This window comes from Lathamus discolor, chromosome 2 (assembly GCF_037157495.1).
Source record: "Lathamus discolor isolate bLatDis1 chromosome 2, bLatDis1.hap1, whole genome shotgun sequence".
NCBI lineage: Eukaryota > Metazoa > Chordata > Aves > Psittaciformes > Psittacidae > Lathamus > Lathamus discolor.
In genome coordinates this window covers 96,058,508-96,084,420 of record NC_088885.1, presented here as the reverse complement: position 1 = coordinate 96,084,420, position 25,913 = coordinate 96,058,508, and the positions used below count along the sequence as shown (strand labels likewise).

At 40.6% G+C, this 25,913-nt stretch overlaps 1 protein-coding gene across 3 annotated transcripts in view; it reads left to right on the top strand.

Annotated features, from left to right (window-relative positions):
* Positions 1 to 25,913, top strand: part of ANKS6 (ankyrin repeat and sterile alpha motif domain containing 6) — a 37,167-nt gene continuing 11,254 nt past the window's right edge. The window contains exons 1-11 of one of the 3 annotated variants that reach the window (XM_065667802.1): positions 318 to 748; positions 3,837 to 4,336; positions 8,518 to 8,562; positions 11,774 to 11,978; positions 14,009 to 14,115; positions 15,608 to 15,756; positions 20,128 to 20,335; positions 20,946 to 20,995; positions 22,625 to 22,828; positions 24,727 to 24,892; positions 25,556 to 25,725. In XM_065667802.1, coding sequence (XP_065523874.1) covers positions 396 to 748; positions 3,837 to 4,336; positions 8,518 to 8,562; positions 11,774 to 11,978; positions 14,009 to 14,115; positions 15,608 to 15,756; positions 20,128 to 20,335; positions 20,946 to 20,995; positions 22,625 to 22,828; positions 24,727 to 24,892; positions 25,556 to 25,725 — 2,157 coding nt within the window. In that variant the 5' untranslated portion in view covers positions 318 to 395. Of the gene's footprint in view, positions 749 to 3,836; positions 4,337 to 8,517; positions 8,563 to 11,773; positions 11,979 to 14,008; positions 14,116 to 15,607; positions 15,757 to 20,127; positions 20,336 to 20,945; positions 20,996 to 22,624; positions 22,829 to 24,726; positions 24,893 to 25,555; positions 25,726 to 25,913 lie in introns of all 3 variants that reach the window. The other 2 variants (XM_065667800.1, XM_065667801.1) reach the window with 2 other exon arrangements.

Genomic DNA, 25,913 nt, shown 5'->3' with positions numbered 1-25,913 from the left:
GGGCGGAAAAGGAAGATGCTTCTTTGTATGGGAGTCGGTAATGACAGCAGGAACACGGTGTGGGAAAGGGCTGCAGCCCGCGGAGCGGATGACAGAAAACACCTGAGGAAGGGGGCAAGAGCCGCGGTGACCCCGGCGCTGGGGCGGGAAGAGGTGACACCGCCGGGACTGCAAGCGAGGGCAGGGAAGGGCGGTCGGGCGGAGCGGCCCCTTGCCGGCTCCGAAGAGCGTGGCTCAGCCCTGCTTCCCCTCCCCGCCGTGCGAGAGCGGCCAGGGCGCTGTAGCCGCCCTCGGCCGGCCTCCTCCCGGCGGCGGAGTCCCCTCCTCCCCGCTGCCTTCGCCGGCGGCGGGGCGGTGGCGGGCGCCCGAGCTGCTCGGGCCCGCCGGCGCTGCCCATGGGGGAGTGCGGGGTGCCCCCCCAGGTCCAGCTCTTTCTCCGCGCCTGCGAGCAGGGCGACTGCGAGACCACCCGCCGCCTCCTGGGGCTGTCCGGCGCCGGCACTGCAGACCCGGCGGCCCCCTCCTCCTGCGGCCCTGAGGAGGCAGCGGCGGCGGAGTCCCGCGGCGAAGTGTCCTCCCCTCCGGCCCCCGCCGTGCCCGTGGACTGCACAGACGAGGCCGGCAACACGGGTCTGCAGTTCGCTGCGGCTGGGGGCCACGAACAGCTGGTGCGGTTCCTGCTGCGGAAGGGGGCCTCGGTACAGAGCACGAACCACTACGGATGGAGCCCCCTCATGCAGGCGGCCAGGTAGGGCAGCGATCAGGGACAGACAGATGGAGGGGAGGGGGACTCCGGTCGCCATCCGGCTTCCCCGTGGGGCACCGGCCTAGTCAGCGGCAGGGTGGCTGCCCCGGGCGGGGAGGGCTCCCGAGGCGCGGCCCTCCTTTCTCCGCCCCGGGGCTGCCGGCGGCGCCCGGCTTCTTTGCCCTCAGAATCGCGCTCCCCAGGCCGGGGGAGGGCGCCCGGGAGCGCCGGGGAATCCCCGCGTGTGTGTGGGAGCGGGCGGGGAGGCGCCATGTTGTAGGCCGCGGTGGGTCCGCGCCGGTGCGGCGGTGGTTGGTTGTCCGGGGAGGTCGGGGTGGTCATCTGTTGCCTTATCCGGGGTGGGGTGAGGAGGTGTTGTGTTTAAATCTGGGTAAGTGTTATGCTGTGGTGTTAGGGTTTCTCTTTCTGGACTATGGTTGAGGTGATTGGAGCTGTGCATGCTCTTTCTTGGGTAAAACAAGTGTAGAATCACAGGGAGTGGCAACCTTAACATGAAAACACTGCTCCTCTGTTATGTGGAAGTAAGATATATGCACACCCTTACTTCATTTTTTGTCTTCTTTTCTCTTTAAATTCTATGTGTGTATCTTACCTACCTGTTGAAAAGTCACCTTTGACATAAACTGTACTGAAGCAAGTTCGTTGCCCTCTGCTTTTCCGTGTTTTCCTAAGTGGTTTGCTGGATGATGCGGAAAATCATTGCTGAGGGTTTTAATGGTGAAACTGGGTTTTCTGCATCAGTGATACCATGCTTTATGTAACCCGCTGCTGGGTTGTGGGAGACCTGTCTTGCAACACCCGTATTGCTAATGCTGGTGTTTGTGTTTATCTTTACATGTACAAGCACCCCTAGGGTTTACAAGATGTGTTTACAGAAGTTGGAGGGCAATGTTTGCCTGTGATAATTGAGAGGAGAAACGTTTTTTGGTTTTGGTTGGATTTTGGGGGTGGTTTTTTGTTTCATAAATACTTGGAAGAAAAGAGCCTGTTTCAAGGTCAACATTTCTCTTTTCAATTAAAGCCCACAGAAAGTTCCCAAAGAATGAGTCACACAGCTGGTTTCCCAGTAAGAACAAGACAAGGTTCAACAATTTTGTTATTTCATGAAGGTTAAAAAAAAAAAAAAAAGAGAGGGGGTTTGAAATTGCAGAAACATTCTTAGATTTATTTTTTCCTTAATGAAAACCGTGCGCTCATTCTCTAAAAACAAGAAACTCAAATCACTGTAACTCTCTCACTGTTTCAAAGAAATGACTTTCTGACTCTTGAAAAGTAGTGTAGATATCACTGAAATCTGTGGAGAAAGCATGAAGTGAAAGAGCACGTTCCTTTTTTCTTTTTAATGGATAACCGAAAAGCAGACATAGTGTTTGTACAAAGGTAGGTTTCATGCACACATTTAATTTTCTGGCTGAGGTTAGTCCTGTTGACAAGAGTTAGCATATATGCATAAAATTGTGTGTACAGGGGTTGCAGGCTCTACTGAGGTGACGCAGTGAAGCCTACCAGGATAGACCAAGAGACAGGCCCTGGAGGCTTCCTTCTGCAACTGTGTACTTTCTGAAGGGAAACCAGGGAGTTCTGGTCTCATGTCTACTGTTAGTGCTTAGTAGCATTCTTCGTGATTTCCTCAACTAACATTTGCTTTACTGCAGTGTACAAAGGCTGCTTTCAGGATCAGATTTTGATTGCGTTATGCACTGCACAAGCATATAGTAATGCCTGATATCTGCAGCAAGAGCATGAAGTACACATTTTGTGAACATGTTGTGTTTATTAACGTGTAGAATTTCTCGGCTGAGGGTAGTCAGGGGTTTCCATTTTTTCACAGTTGGTTAGTTGTATGGCTTGCATGATTGCCTTTGCTTACTGACAAAACTACCAGCACCTCTGATAATCAAATGTTATCAAAGCTGTATTACTGGTGAAACCAGAGTTCGGTACTCTGACCAAGTACTGTTAGATATTCCACATAAAGAGGGTTTAATGCTTTAATACCAAGTTCCCTTGTTGGAAGATATTTGATGTAACCCAGGATTTTAATTCAGCCTAGTGATACAGCAGTCTCCTGAAATTATAACACAAGCCTAACATAGCAACTGCAGCACACATTTGAACCACAGGACAAATGGCATGCCCACTACCAATCCCAATACAGTCACCAGCATCATGATGCTGGGTGTCCCCATTTATGAGAGAGGAATATGTGACTGGAAGCCAGCTTAACCCTTGCTCTCTTTAAAACCCCATTTGTTGTGTTGGGCTGAGCTCTGTAGATGCTTCCCCCATGCTGGCTTGGTCTGGCTGACTCAGGAGGATAATGCTTTCTATTGATCGTTTTGGGGAATGCCATTCATGCAACCACTTGTCCCACTCTGCTGATTGAGCAGTTTCTCTAGGTCAGAGGCCACCCTCTGTTCCCCTTTGTGTCGAGAAGTTCAGCTCACTCTACAACAGCAGTGGCCGCTGCCTGTGTTCTGTAAGCTTCATGGGCACATGCCTATCTTCTCTGAGCCTTCTTCCATTCTGGGGCTTCACAACTAGAAAGCAAGGAATGATGCCAGCACAAAAGATTGGGTATCGAGTTAATAAAACAATTTTTTTTTTGTTCAGCATTGACCCTGAAGCTTTAACTCATTCAGTAGTAATCACTGTCCTTAGTTAAGATCTCTGCAAACAAACTGGCTTTGATTCTTGAATGTGATGCTGGAAATAAGAAGATTAAAGTTACTGTAGTTGATGGAGGTCACATGTTGGTGTCATGCAGCTGAAAATGAGGCTAGCACGTTGCTGCTTCGAACAGAACATTCTTTTAAATAGGTGCCTGGTTTATGAGTATGGTCACTGGTTCATGTGAAATGGTTTAGTTTTCAAGTCCTGAGCTGTTGATTGGTCCCCTCCAGTAAGGTGGCCCCTGTCACATTCAGTGATGCGTGTATGAGCCCACATAGCCTGTTAGTCAGTAGGCCAATTTGGTAACAGTTTTCTGTGTTCAGAAGATGTCAGTTTTCTTTTGAGTAGCCTCTGCCATCTAAGGTGGTAATTCTTCCCTTTGTCTCTTTCTCTCAAGGTTTGGACACCTAAGTGTTGCTCACATCTTGCTGGAGAATGGTGCCGATCTCAATGCGCAGAATAAGTTAGGAGGCAGTGTCCTTACAATGGCTTCCAGAGGCGGTCACGTCAGCATGGTGAAATTGTTGCTGGAATCTGGAGCTTATGTAGACAATTATGATCATTTTAGCACAAGTGTACTTAACAGCAGCAGAGAAGACTTTCCTGACATCACTCCACTGATGGCAGCTGCCCAGCATGGACATGAGGCAGTGGTACATCTGTTACTAGACTGGGGAGCTGATTGTAATTACACTGTGAAGACTATGGGCTGGAGTCCTCTAATGCTGGCAGCTGTTAGTGGAAAGGTGAGCTTGGCACAGCAGCTCATGGAGAAGGGTGCCAATCCTGATCACCTGAATGTGCTACATAAAACACCTTTTGAAATCTCTGTTGGCTTAAAACACAAAGACATGAAGGACTACCTGGAGTCTCTCACAACGATCAGACCCCAGGCAGGTATGGAATGTTAGTTTTTTGTTTCACTTCTTGAAGTTTTGATTGCACATTTAGAAATTAAAGAGGTTATTTTGTGTGTATGTTTTCTTGTAATTAGACTCTTTTGAAAATGTTAGAGTAGGTACACCTACCTTGGGTGAGGCAGAAATGCTGAACTTCAGCAGATTACCTTTGCGTGACAAAATTCCTGTCCTGCAATAAAAATCACATGAAACATTTAAAAATGTTTAGATGTTTTAAATGCATTTTTTTTTTCCTTCTAAAACACATGATCCAGGTGCTTATTGAGGAAGAAAATTACAAAGGCCTGCTTGAAGTGGCACTAAAGAATGGGCATAAAAACCACAATGTCAAAGAAAAGGGTATTGCTGAATTAAAGACAGCCTAGAAGATCTGAATCTAGAAAACCTGCCTTGTGAGGAGAGACTTAAAAAGTTCAATCTGTCTAGTTTGATGAGGAGGTGGTTAAGAGGAGTGATTATTAAAGTCTTCGCATTAAGAACAGGAAGTCCAATACTGGAGGGCCTTTATGGCAGCCAAAAAAACCCCCAAAACTGTACATTTAAAGTTAGAAGAATTTGGGAAATAAGACACTATGTCCTGTGGTGAATCTTAGTAACAGTCTCAATCAAGGTTAAATGCCGTGGTCAAATTCATCATTGAATTGTCTTCACTGGGTGTCGCATACAAGACTTGTGACATGCAGAAAACCACATGAGATTAACCTAATGTTTTTTTTTTCTACCACTCTCTATGAAACTTCCCCAAAGAGCTTTGATAGTGGATTGCGTATTCTAAGAAAGTATTAATGTGGATGAATAGCAAGTCAGCATGTCCCTTACTTTTCTGTTCCTTGCAGGAGAGGTTAATACTTAGTTAACTTGAAGGCTTCATAAAATTTATAAGCAACCTTCTCCCTTCATACTTAGAATCATAGATTCCTTAAATAGTTAGGATTAAAATGGACCTTAAGATCATGTAGCTTCGACCTCCCTGCCATGGGCAGGGACACCTTACACTAGACCATGTCGCCCAAGACTTTGTCCAGCCTGGATATGCGTGCACACACACAGAGGTAGGCATGCACGCTGCTCATGTGTGTACAAAACTAGATTTAAAATAACATTATTTCAATGCAAAGCTCAATTAAAACGAAGTTAAGAAATGCTGCTTTTATGGTTTTTAATTTTGCCCTGTATGTAATGCATTTGTTATGTGCAGTGAATGAGATGAAAACTGCTAAAGAAACGTTTTTGTCACAATGTGATTAAAGAATATGCAGTATTCATGTAGCTTTAGCTGTGAGCGTGGAAGGGTGTAAGAAATCCAGGATTTTGTAGAGAGAGGTGATTCCTTATACTAGGGGAAGTGAAGGCTAAGGAAGGTGTGAGCAAACCTAAGGCTACAATATTTTTCATTCAGTCTTAAGTGGTATATCTATTATCATACAGTCAACCAGAAGGACAGAATAGTATATTGTGTGTCTTTACCAATGATTTCCAATCACAAAAAAAAAAACAAACAACTTGTACTCAGTTAACAGGTTTTTTGTATGCAAATTCTAGGATTCTTGCTTAGTAGTAGGCTTAACGTACTTGCTGTCACCTGTCTGTTTAAAATGTTAATAAATTAAGTTTTTAGACATTTTTTACTTATTGAAGCTATCTCTACCAGCTATCTTTCCAAATTAGCTTTTCTTTCTAGCTCGTTGGATAACATAATGTTATGAATATCATATGTTAGTGTTGTTAAAGTATTGTGGATTTGCTTCTCTTTCTTTCTCCAGGAGTTTATGTTAACAGAAATGCATTAAATCTGTTCCTGAAATCAGATAGTTTAGTTTGGACATTGTGTTGGACATCTAAGTGCCAATAAGTGATTTCAGAGATTGAGACCTTTTTCTGTATGTGGCTGTTGGGGACACTTTTCAAGGTATTTATGCTTTATGATGCAGACAAGTGTTGGGAGGTGCTTAACAAGAAGGTTTGGAAGAGTGGCATCTGGATTTTTCAGCTAGGGAGTACTTACTATAAAATCTAAGGATGCGGGTAGGCCTAGAAAGAACCTTTTCCAGGTCCTAGCACACATCTAGCCATGGTGTCAGAAAGCCTGTAGAGTAGGATAGTCCCCTCTAAGCTCTCTGCCACTTATGAAAGATAGGCTTATTTAAATCTTGCCTAATTATGTCGATATTACACTGCTATGTGGACATTTTTTTTTACATTTGCTGTCATTCCTGCAGGTCAAGCTTCCCTTGTACTTTTAAGAGGAAAGTTAAAAATCTGACATTTGTTTCTGCTTTAGAGAAGGTGTTAACTTAGTCAGATGTTGACTCATAGGTTAAATTGGAGCTAGGGCTTTCATAGCTGTGCTACCAGCCAGAGCTGGCTGACTGCAGATGTTTGCTCATGACCAGTCTCTGAGGAATAGACATCAGTTGGTTGCAGTACACACAGGGAGTCAGACATCTCTGGGATTCACTAGTGCAGTGCTTTATGCCTTACCCATGCATTTGGACGTACAGAATCCTTATGCATGCAGAGTTGGCCTGATGAGTCTTGAAAGTCTTCTGTAGTCACAAGACTTCAAATATTGGAGATGTCTGTTTAAACTAGGAGGGTGGGCTTGCTTTAAAGCAGGTGAGTGTTCCTGTCACCTTTGCTGAGGGGGAGTTTCTATCAGCAGAAGGGTAGTAGGTAATTGGTGCAGAGTTGGAAGTAAAAACGTTAAGCTTCCACACAAATTTCTGCGTTGTTTTTTGACCACAGCTTCAGTCTTCTAGCACTGAAGTCTTCTATATCCTGGGAAATAAAAAAAGATCCTTTCTGTCATATGGAAGGCAGCAAAAAAGGAACTTGTCTTCTGATCCATTGCCGTAAATAGTGTGAATTGCCTCCCAAAAGAAAGCAACTCATTTATCAGGGCTGTTTTCAGTAGCAAGTTAAGAATGACCTGAAATAGTATGGGTGTTGACTGTGTTCTGCTCCTGTCCTTGCTTTGATTTACCTGAATGGCAGTTCTTCCTTCTGGCCTGTCCTCATGGTCTCCTGCTCCCTGAGGCTGCCCCTCTTCTAGGCTTTTCACATGCGAAGTATGGAGTCTGGTCCTTTGCTAAACTAGTCTTTTGAAATCTGTTTTCCAGTGGTGAGCTCATAAGAAGTTCTTCTGAGCTCAAATGAGCACAGTTTCTGAAACAGGAGAAAATGTAGGGCCCACTGTTCTCTATCTTAAAATTAGAGTTTTTCATGGTTTTTTGAGGGGCTTTCCAGCAATTATGTTTGTTCAACATTTTCAAATTACTTACTTCAAAGTCAAGCTATGAAAATTAGCCTTTGCTTGTATTACCATAAAAATGGCAGAATTTGGCTCTGGAAACCTCTCCGACATCTTGTTTTCATTAAAGTCTTTTTACCCCAGTGATTCTGTAATGCTTTGGAAGATGGAGGAGGATGTATTTTTCTAGCTTGTGGAAAAGTGGAGGGTGCAAAATATGTCACTGTTTTTATCTTAGTGTCAGCAGTTTCAAAGCACTTTGAAGGCATGGCAAAGGAATGGTCCTTCGCTCAAAATAACTAAAATTTGTAGTAATTGGAGTTCTTCTTATGGGGATGGTGATCTGGGAGCTGAAAGATACCTATTAGTGGACAAATAGCAAGCTGTGTAGTTAAATCATCACTATTATTTTTGTGACCTTCATAAATTAACCTGGCAGTCCTCAAGAGGAAATAAAAATGGGACTGCTTGTAAAACTCCTTTTGAGTCACCTTTCAAAATAATCCTGAACTATTTGAGTGTTTGCTGTTGTACAGAGGATTACACCAGACCACAGAACTCTACTGTGGGTTTTTAATTGATATTTTAGTCTTCCAGGCAGGAAACACCAAAGTTTCCAAATACAGTTTCCTGATGGAGAATGGAGGTTGTAAGGGAAAAGCCTATACTGATGCTTTATTATAGTTTGTAGCTTTAGCTCTGCACAGAGAACCATACAGGTGACTCATTCTTTCCCAGATAATAAAAAGGTTATCAGTGCTTTCTTTGTTCTTATTAAATGCATGTCTAAACTTACGTTTTACAGTAGCTTTATGGGTTTTTTAAACAGTTTTTGCTATCAAAACTTTAATAGATTATTTTTTTCCTTTTTAAATGATTGCTAACAGAAATACTTCTATTTATTCCAGATACTGAAAAGAGGCAACCTGATGTCTTTCATGCTTTGAAATTGGGTAAGTGCTGACAGGATTCTTCCACCATGTCTGGTTCTTGTAACTTCAGAGCTTGTCTGTTAACATGGGAAACCAAAACGTGCTCTGTTTTTGCATGTGACTTTGGTTTTTCCCTTGTTTTGCTTTTAATTTTAAAAATACATTTGTTTCTGTAGTTTATTTTTCTTCACGTTCCAATAGGAGAAAATCTTTATGAACTCCCGACTGTGCCCTTTGTACCAAAATGGTGTGATGTAGTAGTTCTAGTAGTTCGAAGACCATGCTACCTTTAATATGATTTTTCTTTTTCCTTCTCATAAACCTGAAGTATAAGCACAAAAATGCTAACTGATGCTAAATATATGCTGGCCTCCACTCTGTATGAGCATTGTAATTGCTCTTTTAAGGTGTTTCAAGAAAAGAATAAGTGTCTTGGATCTTGCCTGTTTTCTCATGAGTAAGAATGACTTTCCTGAGCACACAGCTGGTAAAACTGCTCTGGGGCAGACAGAGCCAGTGCCATCCTGTTGATTTAAATTTGATCCAGGCTCTGATGGATGTACCCTTAGTGGATGGCAAGCTGCTTTGTGGTTACCCATTTTACTGTATCTTCCAGCATAGGAAAAGCTGCTGAAATGAAGTGTTTGGCCTGAGGCTTGCTATGTGATGGCTTTAGCATGGGAAACTATTAATTTTCTGCTGAGGTTCCTGATAATGTCACAGGTCAGAAAACTCTTTGCAATCTCTTTGGCAGGTTAGAGAGATTCAATATTTGAACCTATTCCTGCTCTTACTGTTGGTATTTTCCATCTGAAACTTTTCAGTGGGTTTGGAACTAGATGATCTTAAGGTCCTTTCCAACACTAACTATTCTATGATTCAGTGTTTCTATGATAGAACATTTTGCCTGTTGCTGGTAGTCCTAGCAATATAGGCAGTTAGAAAGAAATAGTAATAAAATTCCTGATGGAGCTTTCTTTTTTTTTTTTAAATAATATTGGAAGATGTTATTCCCATGTGAGATTTAATTTTATATCCAGTGAAGTGATGAGAAGTGTCCCGTGACACCTAAGGGGGGGTCTCTTCTCCAGTCAGCCTAGCCTGTACTTGCTTGGGACTTAAGGATGCCCAGGCAATAAGGAAACATAGGTAATACAGCCTTGCACATGCAGTGGACCTAATAATCATTACTGGTACTGTGCTTTCTATGTCTGTGGCATAGAAAGTCTGATCATAGCACACTGAAAGCTGGCTCGAACTCTCCTGACTGTGGTATGTGCATATGGAATAAGTAGAGTTAAGCACAACTACCTTTCATTCAATTTTTTTGTCCATGTACCCACTCTACTCCTGACTGTAACATAATCATGAAGCCTTTGGTATGGTTCACCTTCTTGCTTTCAACTGGGAACCGCAACCTGGCGAGTTCTGAGTTACCAGCTTTCGCAGTTTCTGATGGATTTTTAGATCTTTTTGTATTACTATTTGTAAACGACTGGTTATTTTTTGTGTGGTTCTTTTTTTTTGGGGGGTGGGGTGGGGTGTTTTTTTGTTTTGGTTTGGTTTTGTGAAGGAAAATGTCATTCTTTCCTGAACATCCCTCCAAATGGATTTCCATGATGCATTTTTAAATTAACAATTATTTTCCAGGTTTTATTGTCACTGCATTCCTATTAAGAGTTAGAGGTGTGTTCTAAATGGTCAAACCTGGCCTTAGTGTTCAGATCTCATCCTAGGTTTGGTACAACAGTTGGTAACAGTTGGTTTTCAGTTAACCATCATAAGTCATCTGAGGAACTTCATGGCTTTTCGGGCTGCCAGAATGGGAATGGGCAGACATAATAGCGGGGAAGAAAGAAGTGATAGGTAGCAGTACTTGAAGCTCTCTCTTAAATGTCATCTCTTAATATATAAGCTACCAAAAAATCTCAGGTCTGTCAGATTTTAGAGAGTTCAGCTGCCCTTTTTGTACCCCTGTGACTTCTAGTTTGCGATTTATAAATGTTGATGCTGGGTCAGGAGTCTTGGAGGGGTGCCAGATCAGCATCCGAGGTCAGCATGCTCCTTTAGGGTTTGGGTTTTTTTCTCTGAAATACTTAGCTATTGATGGCAGCAGTGTTAAAAAACCCAACATGCTAGGTTAAGAAGTTGTCCGTGCCAAAGTTCAAAGTCAATTCCGGAGGCTGTGTAGGTTCAGAGGTTTCCGTTTAACAAAGTCTGTGATGCAGGTCTCTGTTAAGAAAGCCACCTGCTGTCTTTTGCTAAATCGGGACATGAAAAAGTAGTTCCGTGCTTTTCTATCTTTCCTGTTCCAAGAAATTAGCTGGGTGGTGCAGGTGGGTGTTAGTTTTTAGTGAATGCATTCAAGTAACCTGCAGTTTGGGGTTTTGGCTGGCTTTCCGAGGCAGATGTTCATGCCTGTGATTGAGTTGAAGGCAGCCTATGTCATGAAGCTGTTTACCATTTGAAGGTTTTTTAAAAGGTGAGAATTTCTCTGATTGCATGGCAGTTGATGGTTTGCTGCTTCTTGCCTCTGTTCCTACCATGGTAGATATTCAGTCACAGAGATCTTTCTTTTTTTCCTCTTAACTTCTTCCCTGATTTTGCCTGCCATATGTCATAAAAAAGTAGGGGAAGTATGTGAGCTTAAGCTCTCTGCTGAAGTTAACTCTGACTATCTCTTAAATTTTTAAAAAGTGCATGTTCCTACTTTTATTAAGGTTTGGAAAAAAAAAGTGGTTAAAATATGTTCAGTATCATGTATTGGAAACAGAACAAGGATCTTTGTCCTGCTGAAGAACAAATCATGGTGTCTCAGCATCATCAGTTTCCCTTGTACAACTCCATCTTACAACAATTTTATAGAACTATTCCCTACTTGTGGCTTCACGTGTTAGGTACCCTTCAGTTTTTACAGCCTTAGTTGTTAATTTCAGAAAATGGTTCTAGTGATGGGATTGTACTGCAAGGGTAGAGGTAGAGAAAATGAGAGAAAACAATGCCTCATGCTTATGCCACTGTTTTATGTAGGGAAGATGGACTGAATAGCTGAGACCAAAGATCAATACAAATATTTAGCTTTAGTGTTGCAATTGCTCTAGTACTTTATTTTTTCTGTTTTAATTCCATTAAATGTAGACCAGTGTTGGCAAATCAAAATACATTTGAATTTGGTGGCTAAGCTGCATTAAACTCTGTTGCTCATGTAGATTGTTTTATCACTGTCTTGCAGGAAACTTTCAGCTGGTTAAAGAGATTGTTGATGAAGACCCAAGTCAGGTCAATATTACTAATGTTGACGGCGCATCTCCATTAATGATTGCAGCTGTAACTGGACAGCTGCCTCTTGTTCAGCTCCTTGTTGAGAAAAATGCTGATGTTGACAAACAGGATAATGTTCATGGTTGGACAGCACTTATGCAGGCCACATACCATGGGTAAGAGATACGCTGTCTTTGGGTCTAGCAGTAAAAATGTTTCTTCTATTGGGATGTAGGAAGAATGAAATCTTTTTGATACTGACTCTGGAAGCAGAGAGGTTTTAAAAGACTTTGAGAGTCTTATGACCTCAGTTTTCCATGACTCTTGCACTGCCCTCTGCTTTTCAGAGCAGACTTCAATGCCATTTGAATTTTGGAATGAGTGGCACATCTGGGAACTTGAAGCTTGGTCAGTAAGTGCTGGGAACATAGTGCTCCAGGCAGGCACTAGGAGCTTTAGTGCAGATTTCAGTTTCCATCCTTTGATGTTTTTTATAGTCTTTTGTAAGATAGTATCACCCCCTGCCAGGGTTATAGGCCTACATCAAGTTGTGAAACTTCAAGGCAATGGCCCTTTTATATGCCATATTTTCCAGTCTTAAAACCATTCATATGTTCCCCTATTCAGTCTTCAGTTTTCATGGAGTTTTCAGGATTGCACCCACTGGACAACTGATTGCCAGCTTCTCTAAAGCTACTTTATAAATGCAGGTAGGCACGTAAGAGTCAGACCCCAGAAATTGGCCTGGTTCTTCAGATGTGATCTCTGTCATGTATTTGACACTGTCTAAATACAGGATATTCAGTTTAGGGACTTTTCTCCATTGCTGTAGACAGGGCCCTCAGCAAGGTGAAGATTCACTTCATTGCTGGTTAACGCTCACATTAATTGTACAAATGCAGATATTCTGGTCTAGCATTTATATTTAGACATCAGATATTATTTGACTATGAAAGTGCAACAGAGGGGAAAATAGGAGGTCAAGTTGCCACTGCTTTGTGAAGATTTTCTGGTGTAGTTCATGGGACCTATATAAGATAAGATTCTCTACTTCCTCTCTAACGCAGTACTTGTAGTAGCGATAGGCATTTAATAGGAAGTGCCTGAAAATCAGTTTTCCTGGTGCAGCCATTTTGCTCATCAGCAACTACCTCAGCACACAGCTAGAACAGAAGCAGCCATGTCATGCTGTCGTGTCCCCTTGCTGGTACTCAGGCACTCCTCTTGTCTGTGGAAGAACAGAGTGCGTCTGAGTGCTGTGTGTGTTCATATACTGCCTTTTCAGTTTTCTGGAGGGCTGTGTTATAAAAATACTCTTCCCTATCATATCAATCAGTCTTTGTAGTATGAAATGAAGTAGACAAGTTGAGATCTCTTTGTCAACTTTAGGATTAGAATTTGCAGTCACCTGTTGCTACTTAAGAACATTTTTTGCTCTGTGTTGCTTATGCATGTCAGAGTTTGTTTTTATACAAGGTCAGTCTCTGCTCAAGAGGAGTTTTGGAGGCTGAATTACAGTATTGTTTTTCATTCACAAGGCAAGTCCTGCTTATTTATTCAGGTGTTTGAGAAGGGAGAGGGGCTAATGGGAACAAGATGGTGAATTCATGCAACTAGCTTTTATGAGCCTTTGCAGGAAGGTATTTGTGTTGGTTATCATTTAATGTTGATTGGTTTTGCATTTTAAACACCTCAAAGAACTAAAGTACTAATTAACTGTTTGGAGTTTGTAAATTATCTTCAGTCAGTTTGGCTTTTCTATATGCAATTTCTCATCTGTTCTGAGTATAAAGTTATGTTGAAGGATTAGTGATGGTGTATGATGACTACTGGACTGAACTTTGTCCTTTCATCTCCTTTTTTGCCCTAGGCATTAATGACCTTTCATTGGGAAGGTGTTTGGCAACAAATTCCAGAGTTAGTTCTGAAAGGTCATCTTAAGAAACTGACTATTCAGATTAGGGTTTTTAGGCTGACTTTCTGCATGTTGATTAGTATAATTCAGAGTGAGTAAACAGTGATTGATAAAGGAATCATGGGAGCTTTTGACGAGCTTGTGAACAAATTTTAAACTTGGTTAGCTATAGGAAAGGTAGAACTGATTTCTAATTGAGGAGAAATGATATAAAAGGATGGAAATGGAGTATTAGTGTTTTATTTTGTTCTGTTTTTAATACGAGCAATGCCTTTTTTTCTTCCCTTAAAGAAACAAAAACGTTGTCAAGTATTTGTTAAATCAAGGAGCTGATGTCAATCTTCGTGCCAAAAATGGATATACCGCGTTTGACCTGATAATGCTCCTTAATGATCCAGGTATGTTATTTCAAAGAGCACTGAGAAAACATACAACATAAACAGATAAACATCCCTTCCAATCGAGAGTATATGTTAAAGTTGCTAGGAGTATCTTCTGAGGACTGGGCTGGACTGGACCAAGAAAGGATACTGTCTGAAAATGGTGGGTTTGAGTTAATGGGTTACATGAGTGTACGCATTTGTGGGTTTCATGCATTCCTCTTGCCTTTGCTTTTGAAGATGCTCCAAAATATGATGTTTGTGTCACCAGAGCCAATTTTGTAGCATTTGACTGTAGTGGCCCAGGTATTCTGTAGTGTCGTTAGCACAGAGCTATGAACTGGAGCTAGAAATTTCAACTGGGTCAACAGCAGTAACGGGAGTGAACTCCTCGCTGAACCTCCCACTAGCTCTGTAAAAGCTGAGAATAAATCACACTTCAGGGTTCAGGCTGTTTTTGTGGTAGTGCTTTGGAAAAAGGCAGCATGTCTTGGGGCGACTTCAATGAAACTAATTTCGTTTTTATTGTAGTTTGTGTAGACTAAATAATTTGTTTAGCCTGTGTAATTTGTTATTGTTAACTTTGCCTGGTACCTGAATTGCTTTATCTGAAGCCAAAAACCACTGCTGTCTATGGAATTAATGTTTGTTTCCTCTGTACTTACTCATTATGGTGGTTTTGGTTACTAGCAGATACCTTTCCTTTGTCAAAGTAAATTATTAATAGTATGAAAGTTTAGAAAATAAATACAGTGGATTATTTTATAATTTCTTGTGTGACAGAGTAGTTTGTCTTGTTACCTGTCAGTATATATCTAGAAGTCAGTTCTATCTGCCCTTCTGAAAGTACTGCCTGATTTACATGGTCTAGGATGAGGTGTCCCTGCCCATGGCAGGGGAGTTGGAACTACATGATCTTAAGGTCCTTTGCAACCCTAACTATTCTATGATTCTATATAAAATACAGATTTACAGAATGTTTTTTTGCTTTCCTATCCTCATTTCATGCTCATTCTTTTTTCTTCATCTTCCTTTCTTGTGTTCTTTTTTGTCCTCCTTTTTTGTTACCATGTCTTTTCAGTCCCTTCCTTGTCCAGGCTGAACATCTCCTTTCTCTCTGGGATTTAATTTCAAGCTTCTTTTCTGCAACCTACGCTTGAAGAAAGAATATTTTGTTTTTCTCTACTCTCTTCTGTGTCAGGTGAGAAAAGGGAGCATCACAATATCATTCTTAACTTCTATGAAGTGTGACAGGAGGCAGTTCGCTTGGTTACACATGGCTGATTCTGACTCAATGGCATGCTAATTTATAAATACCTTTACAGAGGTGATGTTAAGACTGCAGCCCACTGTGTGGGGAGAAGGTGTGGGAAATGTACCTTGAGAAAGAAGGCTTTGGGAGATAGATCAATTGCAAATTATATGGGGATTTATAGGGAAAGTGTCAGTGTGTCAGTCAATTTGGGAAAACAAAACAGACTAAATGCTATTTTAATTTGTTTTCTTTTAGACACAGAGCTTGTACGGTTATTGGCATCAGCATGCATGCAAGCAGACAAAGACAAGAATAAACTGAACAACAGATCATCTTTGCCCTGTTCCAGAAGTAGGCAGTCCTTAAATGTCCCAATATTGCCAGATGACAAAGGAGGTCTAAAGGTAAATATATTCACTCTTAATAAATAACCAATGCATTGTTTCTTGTAATGTATGAAGCAGAGAAAGTAATTTCAAAGAAGTACTTTGGATCTAATATGTAACTTTTTTTGGGGGGTATGTGTGTGTTCTGAATTCCTTGTTGACAACACATTTCTGGGGACAGGTTGCCCGCAGAAGTGGTAAACACTCCATCCCTGGCAGTGTTCGAGGCCAGGTTGGACAGAGCCTTGGGGGATATCATCTAGGGCAAGGTGTCCCTGCCCATGGCAGGGGGGTTGGAACTGGATGATCTTATGGTCCTTTCCGACCCAAACTATTCTATGATCAAACTCACCTCTCTTTGGACCAGCATGTGAAGAGAGTGCTGCAGTGAGGGACCTCTCCTGGGTCTTCGCTGCTTCTCTGTGGACAACTGCTCTGTGCTGGGCCAGGACTGTAAACCAGAGATGGTTAGGGTGACTCAGCCAGTACATAAATTTTGTGTCTATATCAATACAAATGACGGAATATGTGGTCTGCAGAATTGTGGAAATGTAAAAATGAAAGGGAACTCGGGAAACTCACCTGCCTTTACACAGGGGAACAGAATCAACATGCCAAGAATAGACTTGAGGGAAGTTTCTGTTCTCTCTTCCTTATCAGTGGTGAAGAAGATCCCTTGGTCTCATGATCTCTGTCAGCACCCAGTTCCACTGCTTGTTGTTTCCTGTGGTCAGGTTGGGTTTTTTTTCCCTGATCTAATCAGTCTCTTGCTGCATATTAAGTTGATTCTTTCTCAGTGGCCACCTTCAGTTTTGTAAGAACTGTATACTTATGAAATTATCATAGTCTCTTCAATAGCTTTTTTTTTCTCCAGACTAAACAAAAATAATTCAAATTTCTTTATTTGCAGGTTATTTTCCCTCAGTTTCCTATTATTTCTAATTTGACTTATCTGTCAAGGTAAGGGAGCCAAAATGAGTCATGAAGTTCCAACTAGCGTCTCAGTATAACATAGTAGCGTACGTAAACAACTTGCATAGTTGGGAATTTTATGTTGTTTTCCGTAAAATTTACCTTTTTTGTAGCAGTGAGACACTGTATCTATATTTAGTTTGTGGTATGTTACAGCTGTCTTTTTTTCTTCAATACAGCTGCTTTGCTGCTTATTTGCTTTTCTGTATTTGTACACTTGATTTCTTCTTCTTACATGTTAGCTTGACCCCACCCGAGTGAATGATGCCATTTTGTTAGTGCTTAAAATTAGAGTATCTAAGGTGCTTACAGAACTGTCCAGATAGACGCCTTCCACAAAGTCTGTGTCCTGGGTTGAGCAGCAGCAGTCATTTTTCTCCTTCTTAGGAGCTAGTACAGTGCTGTGTTTTGATCTTTTGGCCTGGAAACAGTGCTGATAATGCTGATAACGTCCTCCCAGTTTGAGATCAGATTCTTGTTAATTTGTCTCCTAATATGTTAGGGGTTTTTTTGCTATGACGCTTTCCCTATATTAATTTTACTTGAGCTATGTTTTGCTCAGTTGTTTGAATGTTACATGAAATAGTGATAAAAGTTTTGTCAAAGTCAAGCTATGTCACAGCTTTTCCTCCCTTCTGCCCACTTGATCAGTTACTCTGTCAGAGAGGGATTGATTTGGTGCGGTTTATTCCTAGAAACCAGTGTCAGCTGTCTCTTATTATCTGTGATGACATACTAAGTATCTTCAGTTACGTCCTTCGAAGTCGAGCTTTGTGATCAGTAAATCTTCAGGTTTTCCCCTTTTGGATAAAAGGTGATAATGTATTTGCCTTTTGCCTGATTTCTGTAACTTCTGCTGTCATCCTAACTTGCTTTGAAGATAATTGATATTTGTTCTGAGATAGTGTTGTCTATAATTACTTTAGGGTAATTTTAGTAAGTCTTATCAAGTTTTAATTTGTATAAGCTCATTTATCAACTCTGTTATCAAATGCATGTATATTCGTACCTTCCTCCTGTTAATGGTATTCATACTAAAATACCCAATCACAAGTTGTCTGCTTTTGAAGTTATAAAAACCCTTCTCTTTTCTATGTCTCCTGTTTGATCACTTTTGTCATTAACTAGTTGACTTTTTATTTTGTTGTGTGCTGGTTCTATTTGCAATTTATGCATAACACAGGATCTTGCTCTTTTACCTACTGATTGTGTAGTGGATAACCAAGATCTTACTCTTTACCCCTTTCACGCAGGAACTGTTAATGTTTTTTTTCCTCACCATTTTGTGGACTTGAAAGCAAAGTTGTGTCTTTTCTGTATGCAAAAACTTGTTTCTTTTCTTTTCCTTTCTGTGCTTCTTCAGTAAGCTGTATTGTCAATGTCAGAATTAGAGCAGTGTGAATTATCATGTTCAGTTTCTGGTTTAGATTAAAGTCGTTTGCAGGAAGAAATTTCCAGTTCTTCCCCTTAGTCTCTCATTCCTAACATTGTTACAAATGTCTAAGGTATTTCTTCAGTGGCTACACCATTTTTGTGTTCTTTGATACTATTGCCTTCTCCCACTGCTACTAGATGTCAGCTTTTTGGCAGACAATATTTTTACCCAGGGATGAATTTTTGTTACTTGACTGCTTCAGTCTAGTTTAAAGCCCTTTATTCCAGCTTCTGTCTTTGTGTGATGTGGTAGCTTATATGGGGAGGTCAAACTTTCTGCAGTAGCAAACTGGAAAATCCAGAGCTCAGACCACCATCCTTGGAACACCAGAGTACAACATAAACCGCTCCATTATCATGCTTTTTTTTGTCCACAGAGCAGTATTGTTTTTATATGCTAACAGAGTGGCTGTAGTTACTCCATTTTGGGTTAGTCTGTGGTGTGAGCATATGTTAATGAAGCAGAAGCACTGTGAAGAAGAGTAACAAAGATGGCAGGAACTTACAAGTGGTCTTTGTTACAGAAGCAAGCTAGCTTCAGGGAACAAAAACCGTGTTTTGCAAGCGGTCTCTTTTGTAAGGTCATTGTACTCTGTGTTAAAACTAGATGGATTTTTTTTTTCCCTTTCAGTTATTTCTGGAAGGTGAATAAATGCTAAATGGTGTGGGGTTTATTGCTTTCTTGGAACTATTTGTCTCTTTTGCCTTTTTCCATCAGTTCTTTGTTGTTGAAAGTAATGTAAACATTTTAGTTATGGCTCCAAAGAGATACAAATGTCTGAGAAGTCTGTCCATTACTAATGTTCTGTAGAGAGTTAAAATCTTTTTAATGATCATCTGCTGGAAGGATTGGTTTACAGGGAATAAGTTTACAGTTTATACTGTGTCTGCCGTGTGATAGTCAGGAAGGCGTATCAGTAAGCAATTACAAAATGTTAAATGCCAAGGAGAAAGGGGAATATGTATGTTGAGAAAGAATGGCCAAGAACAAAGGAGTGTGTATTATCTGGATGGGATATCTCATAAAGCTGCCTTGATGAAGTATCATCACTTTTACACAACTTCGTCATTATTTTTTTTTTACAGCGCTCTGGAAAGGGAAGAAGCAGCTTTATAAAGAAGATGTTTATAATCTGATTGATTTACAAGCCACATACTCTTTAATACAGATTGCATAGGTCTTCTTAATATAGACTATAGATCTCATATATCCTAGAGAAATGTCCTGCTGAATATTTGAAGCATCTTGCACTGTCTGATTATAAAAATGTATAACTTTGTGAATACTTTGATAAATTTTCTTTTGAGCAAAGATAATCCTTTTGTGTAACAGCTTTCATGTATGTGATACCTGTATGGTTGCAGGTTGTAGGTACAGTAGTGCCCATCACAGCTGATGCTTACTTGCCTTGCTCCTTTTCAGTTTACAGTCTTTCTAGTCTGGCAGAGTGAGTTGTCTGTATAGCAGCACTGTATGGACTGAGGATCTGTAGTTTATCAGAACTCTTTCAGTTTGCCACTGATTTTGAAAATCTTAAGAGAAGCTTCTTGCAGATCAAATCAGCTTCTATGCACACCTCTGAAAAGCAGAAAATACACATGCCAGTTCCTTGATGCCAAGGAGTGTGTAAGAATATGTGGTGAAATTAGAAGATAATGGGAAGAGTAAATATTTGCAATGTAGCTGTAAAGATTTCCTGCTCAAATTCTAAAAATTTTATTTACCTTAGGTAGTGTGGGAAAACACTGTAAGGCATTTACCAGATAAAAAATTAAGGAAAAGAAAATCATATTGCACATAGGAAGTATGGTGAAGGATTCTGCTGATAATTGCAAACCACTTTTAACATCGCTTTTGTAGTTGATAATAAAACTGTCTTCATAGATTTATCACTGCTGTAAAGATTACTTAATTGTGCTTTTTTTTTCCCTCTTTTTTTCTTTTAGTTGGAACTAAATTGTTGTGTCTTCTTGTCAATCTAGTCCTGGTGGAGCAGGATGTCCAATCGATTCCGCAAGCTGAAGTTGACTCAGACATTGCGCCATGGATTTCCTTCCAATCAGTTTGCACCTTTTCCTGATGAGCCCGAACCTCCATTAAATTCCACCATAAAAGCAGTTCCGCAGAGTGACACAGACGCCTCTGGAAACCTTGATGCTGCTGCAGCTCGGATCACAAATAAAGCTAGTGGTAAAGCCAGAATTGTCTTGTGGGAAGCAAGTTGTCATGGGCTACCTAAGATGATACTACTTCTAATCTATTGATTTTTGTTTTTAGTTAGCTTAATGTAACTGAAAAGGCATGTAATGTATCTGTAATATATAGAAAGATGTTTGTATTCTTTATTGTCGATCATGTTAAACGCTGAGCATAGCATCATTTAAGCAGGCAGATGCTAACATAACCAGGTTACTGTTCTTTAGCAAGCTCTGTTAGATTGGACAGTAGAGACAGGTTGTTCAAAATCTGCTAGTATCTTTGATAAACTAATTTACGTAGTGAAAACCAATTTATTTAAACAAATAATTCTCAGAAGAAACAAAGATTGGAAAAGCCAAAATTGTAAAGCGCACCTACGGATATTGTAGAGGTCTCCATGCAAACCCCCCCCCCCAAGATTGTGATGGGAAATAAGACTGTTGGCTTAACTTTAATTTAGGTACATGACAGTGTCACTGGAAATCTTATTTCTGTGTGCTTCCTGAGGGTAAAGCTGTCAAATGTTTGAAAACAGTAAGTTATCCTTGAGAACAAAAGTAAGAGCATGTAAACAATAAAGCATCATTTATGTATTTTTCAGGTGTAAACACTGCAAAAGGAGAAAAGGATGATGAATTATTGACAACGATGGTATGTCACAGTGTTCTTGTGGTGTTTAGCTCAATTCAGGTCATGAAGCTCCCATGATCTGAATTTTTTGTTTTTGATCTCATATCCAAGTCACCATTAGAAAGAGAACTATCATTTGTTTATAGTCACTAGACAGGAGCTGACAGGCTGTGATACATCAGTAGTTCTTAGACTAGGAAGTACTACAAGAAGTATGGTATGGAAGCTATTCACAAAAACTGACTTTTTAAAAAAGTTAACCTATACCTCTGTGTGGTAGCAATGAATTAGTAAAATAGGTAGAACAGCTGATTAGTTGCTGACATGCAGTATGTTGTGAGGAAAGCATGAATAGAACATGATACCAGTGTAAAAGTGGGAAATCATTAGTAGAGGCAACCATGAAATATTTAGTTAGGGATGTTTGTTTGTATTACTCTGTTTCTTCGTTTGTTATGCTGTAGTTTTCAATTCCCCCATGGCTTAGTTCCTGGAAATGTCATTAAATTTGGCTGCTTATCCTTCACGTTCCTTTTTTAAGAAGATCGAGCAACTTTTGATGTGACTGACAGAACGCCAGGGAGCCAAATCAGTTGTATTGTTTAGTTCTCTTTCTGGAGAATGCATGCAGCAGGAACAGGCAGCTATTCACTCTTTCCAGGTGTCCTGTCTGGGAATAGAGAGGACCACCTTGTTATTTCTTTGGAAATTAATTGTTAACATTCCTGTTAAAATCAGTTTGAACCAAGATGGTTCAAATTCTGGTTGATGAGAAAATGAACATGAGCTGGCAGTGTGTGCACGCAGCCCAGACAGCCAACTGTATCCTGGGCTGCATCAAAAGGAGAGTGACCAGCAGATCGAAAGAGGTGATCCTGCCCCTCTACTCTGCTCTTGTGAGACCTCACCTGGAGTATTGTGTGCAGTTCTGGTGTCCTCAACATAAAAAGGACATGTCCAGAGGAAGGCCACAAATATCAGGGGACTGGAGCACCTCCTGTATGAAGACAGGATGAGAAAGTTGGAGCTCTTCAGCCTGGAGAAGAGAAGGCTGCGTGGAGACCTCATAGTAGCCTTCCAGTATCTGAAGGGGGCCTATAGGGATGCTGGGTAGGGACTCTTCGTCAGGGACTGTAGTGACAGGACAAGGGGTAATGGGTTAAAACTTAAAGGGGGGAAGTTTAGATTGGATATAAGGAGGAAATTCTTTCCTGTTAGGGTGGTGAGACACTGGAATTGGTTGCCCAGGGAGGTTGTGAGTGCTCCATCCCTGGTGGTGGTCAAGGCCAGGTTGGGTGAGGCCTTGTGTGGTATGGTTTAGTGTGAGGTGTCCCTGCCTATGGCAGGGGGGGTGGAACTAGATGATCTTAAGATCCTTTCCAACCCTAACTATTCTATGATTTTATGATTCTAAGATTCAGCCCAATGAAGGAAGAGACAGTTTCTGCCACTTAATGAACATACTGATGGGTGCTGGAATGTCCACTGGAATTGGTTATGTGTTGTGCATCTTCACAAATATTACTTTTGTATCTTGTTTCCATTTTTTTTAAAAATGCCTACAATTTTGAAGCTATATCATAAGCTCCCAGTAATCTTTCTTAAGAGGAGGCTCTTTTTGTTTTCCCTTTCTTTGTGTCCCTCACTCAGTTGAGAAGTAGTGCTCCTTTTACCAGGCTGCCCAGCGATAAACTGAAAGCAGTGATACCGCCTTTCTTACCACCCTCAAGTTTTGAGCTTTGGAATTCTGACCGAACACGACTCAGCAAAGATGGCAAAGCTGAACAGATGAGAACTGCCTGGCCACAGAGAGCGATCAAGCATGATTTTAACAGCAGTGGGAACTCTGACGTAGTAAGCAAACAAAATATGTACAAAAATACTGTGTTATGTCCAGGCCATGCTGACATGGTGGTAAGCCACACTGTGTTTCTTATTAGAAATTACTTTAAACCTACTGTCTCAGTAATAGCTTGTCCTTTAAAGTTTTGCTGTGTAGCAAGAAGACACATCTCTGTGGAAGGAAAATAAATGGAACAAGTGTTGTATGAAATGACTTGTTTGCTGTTAACCAGAATAAAGTCAAGGCCTAACACAAACTGTTAATGTAGCGGCTGGTTCCACCTGTATATTTTAGTTGCCAGAGTAGGTACTGTCATTGGAGTATGGTGGAAACTGCTCTGATTTGGGAGAAGACTAGGGACAGAAGAAAATAAAGTTTCTCTTTTTTTTAGCAACTGGGGGGAAGAAAAGAAATATCAGTGAGGCATGAATATACAGACACACATTCTGAAAGCTTAGTAATAGATAAATTTGTAGCAATTAGTGATCAAGTGGGCTTGAAGGCATACTGCCTTAAAGCTTAAGTATTGTAAAAAGAAAAAAGCTTGAATAAATCCTATTTTTTGTAGAAGGGGCTTGTCTGATTCTTTAGTGTTTCTGGTGAAAATGCAAAACAAAGCACAAAAGAAAATGGCTTGTTTGTCTTGAGACAGGAATCAAAACAAACTCGACCATGTTTACTTTCATGATTATTAGGAGGAAAAGGAGAAGTGCTTGCTCCCCTGAATTTAGACTCTGGTAGTCAAGTGTAGAGAAGAGTTTATTGTATTAGTCCAGAACTGTATTTCATGTCAGTTCTAGAAAATGGGACAATGAAAACATTTTAGGAGGATTTTTTCTGTCTTCCTTCTGTGAGTGAAAGTTAGCTTAATACCAGTTGAGGTAATTTAGGTGTGAACTAAGGGGAAGTATTAGATCACAGGAAGGTAAGTTTTCATCGTCCTAAAAAGGGGATCATAATAACTTACTTGGATAATTGGCACCCACATTTATAAAGTGAGGGAAGGAGAGAAACTTGGTAAATCAGAGTTAGAAGTAATATGAGCAACAGGGTAAGAAACACAAAAAAGCTGAGTTGCAGGAGCTGTATGTCAAATGGTTGGCAGTGGTCTAAAATCAAATTGGAGAATGTGGATGTGGCAGAGGATTTGGCTAGTTTATAGGTAGTTCATTAGTGCCTCAGTTAACAATAAAGTGGTGCAGGGATATTAAAACGCAACTGGAGGAGAGAAAGTTCGTGTTGCTTGTTGCAGCATAGTAAGAAACAAGGATATGCATGATAAGTAGGTGGTAGCTGTTTTGTAAGACTGGAGAGTCAAAACCAGGATTCTGCAGGAAAGAAGTTTCACATATGACAGTTTCCCCCCACCCCCTGCAGTATTGTGTATATTTTGTCTCTCAGGTGTCTCTCTCATTTATAGTCATTTTATATTGGCCAAAGTTTAAGGAGAATTAATGCCTTTACTACGGTGTCATTTCTGTTGTTGAATATACATATTCAGAGGGTAAATTTAGATTAGATATTAGGAAAAAAATCTTTACTGTGAGGGTGGTGAGGCACTGGCACAGGTCGCCCAGATGAGCTGTGGCTGCCCATTCCTGAAGTGTTGAAGGCCAGGTTGGATGGGTCTTTGAGCAGCCTGTTCTAGTGAGAGGTGTCCCTGTCCATGGCAGGGGGGTTGGAACAAGAAGATCTTTAAGGTCCCTTCCAACCTAAACCATTCTATGATTCTGTGATTTTATAACTGCATATTCAGTATATTATTATATGTAAAATAAGACTATTTCTGATAATCCCTGTTCTTCACTGGAAGTTTCAGAACTTACAATAAATAAAATAGCAGTTGAAGTTTGATCTTTATTTTGCTCAATCAAGAAAGATGAAAAATATTTTTCTTTATGTTTCCCAGACGTCTGTTAGCAAAGGTACTAGACCAGTCAAATTACCAACATTTGCAAGAAGACCTGCATCTCCTTCAAATTCCAACAACTTCAACCATTCTCCCCATTCTTCTGGTGGATCCAACAACATTGCGGGAATTAACAGGCATGGAGGAGAACTGCATAACAGATCAGGTACCTATTTTAATAAGAAAGTCATTTGTATCCGGTTCAGCTAAAAAAGTACTGTTTGTGATAATGAGGGCTCCTACTGCCATGTAAACAAAACTGCTGTAAATTTTTGATGGATTGGACTTCGCACACCTACCTAAGGGAAGAAAAGCCTCTCATCCTTTGCAGAAGTCTCGTAGGTTAGCCCCTGTCTCAGAAAAAGTGTTTTGATATTGTTGAGTCCACCCAAGATGGATGAGGTGAATGATGGATCATGCAACATACATTTCATAGAGCTGTCTCTTAACCCATGTTGCTTGCTTTTTGTTTAAAAGAAAAATCAGTTTTTAATTAAAATAAAAGCTGCAAGCATTGTATCTGGCAGCTGTAAAGACAATATGGTGAAGCAGCTCATGAAATGTGTATCCAAGAGTATGAAAGTCAGCTTTTTTTGTGTACATAGACAAACCTGGCTTCTCTCTTCTCCTCTGATTTTTTTTTTTTTGTTCTTTCCTGAAAGCTGCTGAGCAGGTCTAAACGTTACAATTCTCTCTCTCTCACTACATCCAATCAGTTTTTAAAAGGAAGTGAGTAGCGAAGTGAATTGAGAATTCACAGGCATTTTAAAATTATGGTTTCCTTGACTCTGTTTTTATTTGATTTTTTTTTTTTTTTTTTTTTACTTAGGTGGCAGTGCAGATAATGTTTTGTCTCAGATTGCAGCTCAAAGAAGAAAAGCAGCAGGCTTACCTGAACAGAAACCCAACCAGCAGAATAGTCCAGTCCAGACAACTCCTTCATCCACTCTGCCTGATTTGCAGTGTGCTCAAGTTGTTGGCAATGGGCATGTTGGAAAGGTACATAAAAATGTAAAATTTTGTGCTTCCATATTGGCTAATTTTAATAGGTCATGTCTCAGTCATAGATGGTTGATAAATGTAACTTCAAGACCTCACACAGCCTAAAATGAATGATCACCTGTTACACAACTTTTCATCTCCCCAAACCTTCCTTTTAATTACAAGTCTACAAAAGATCAGACCTA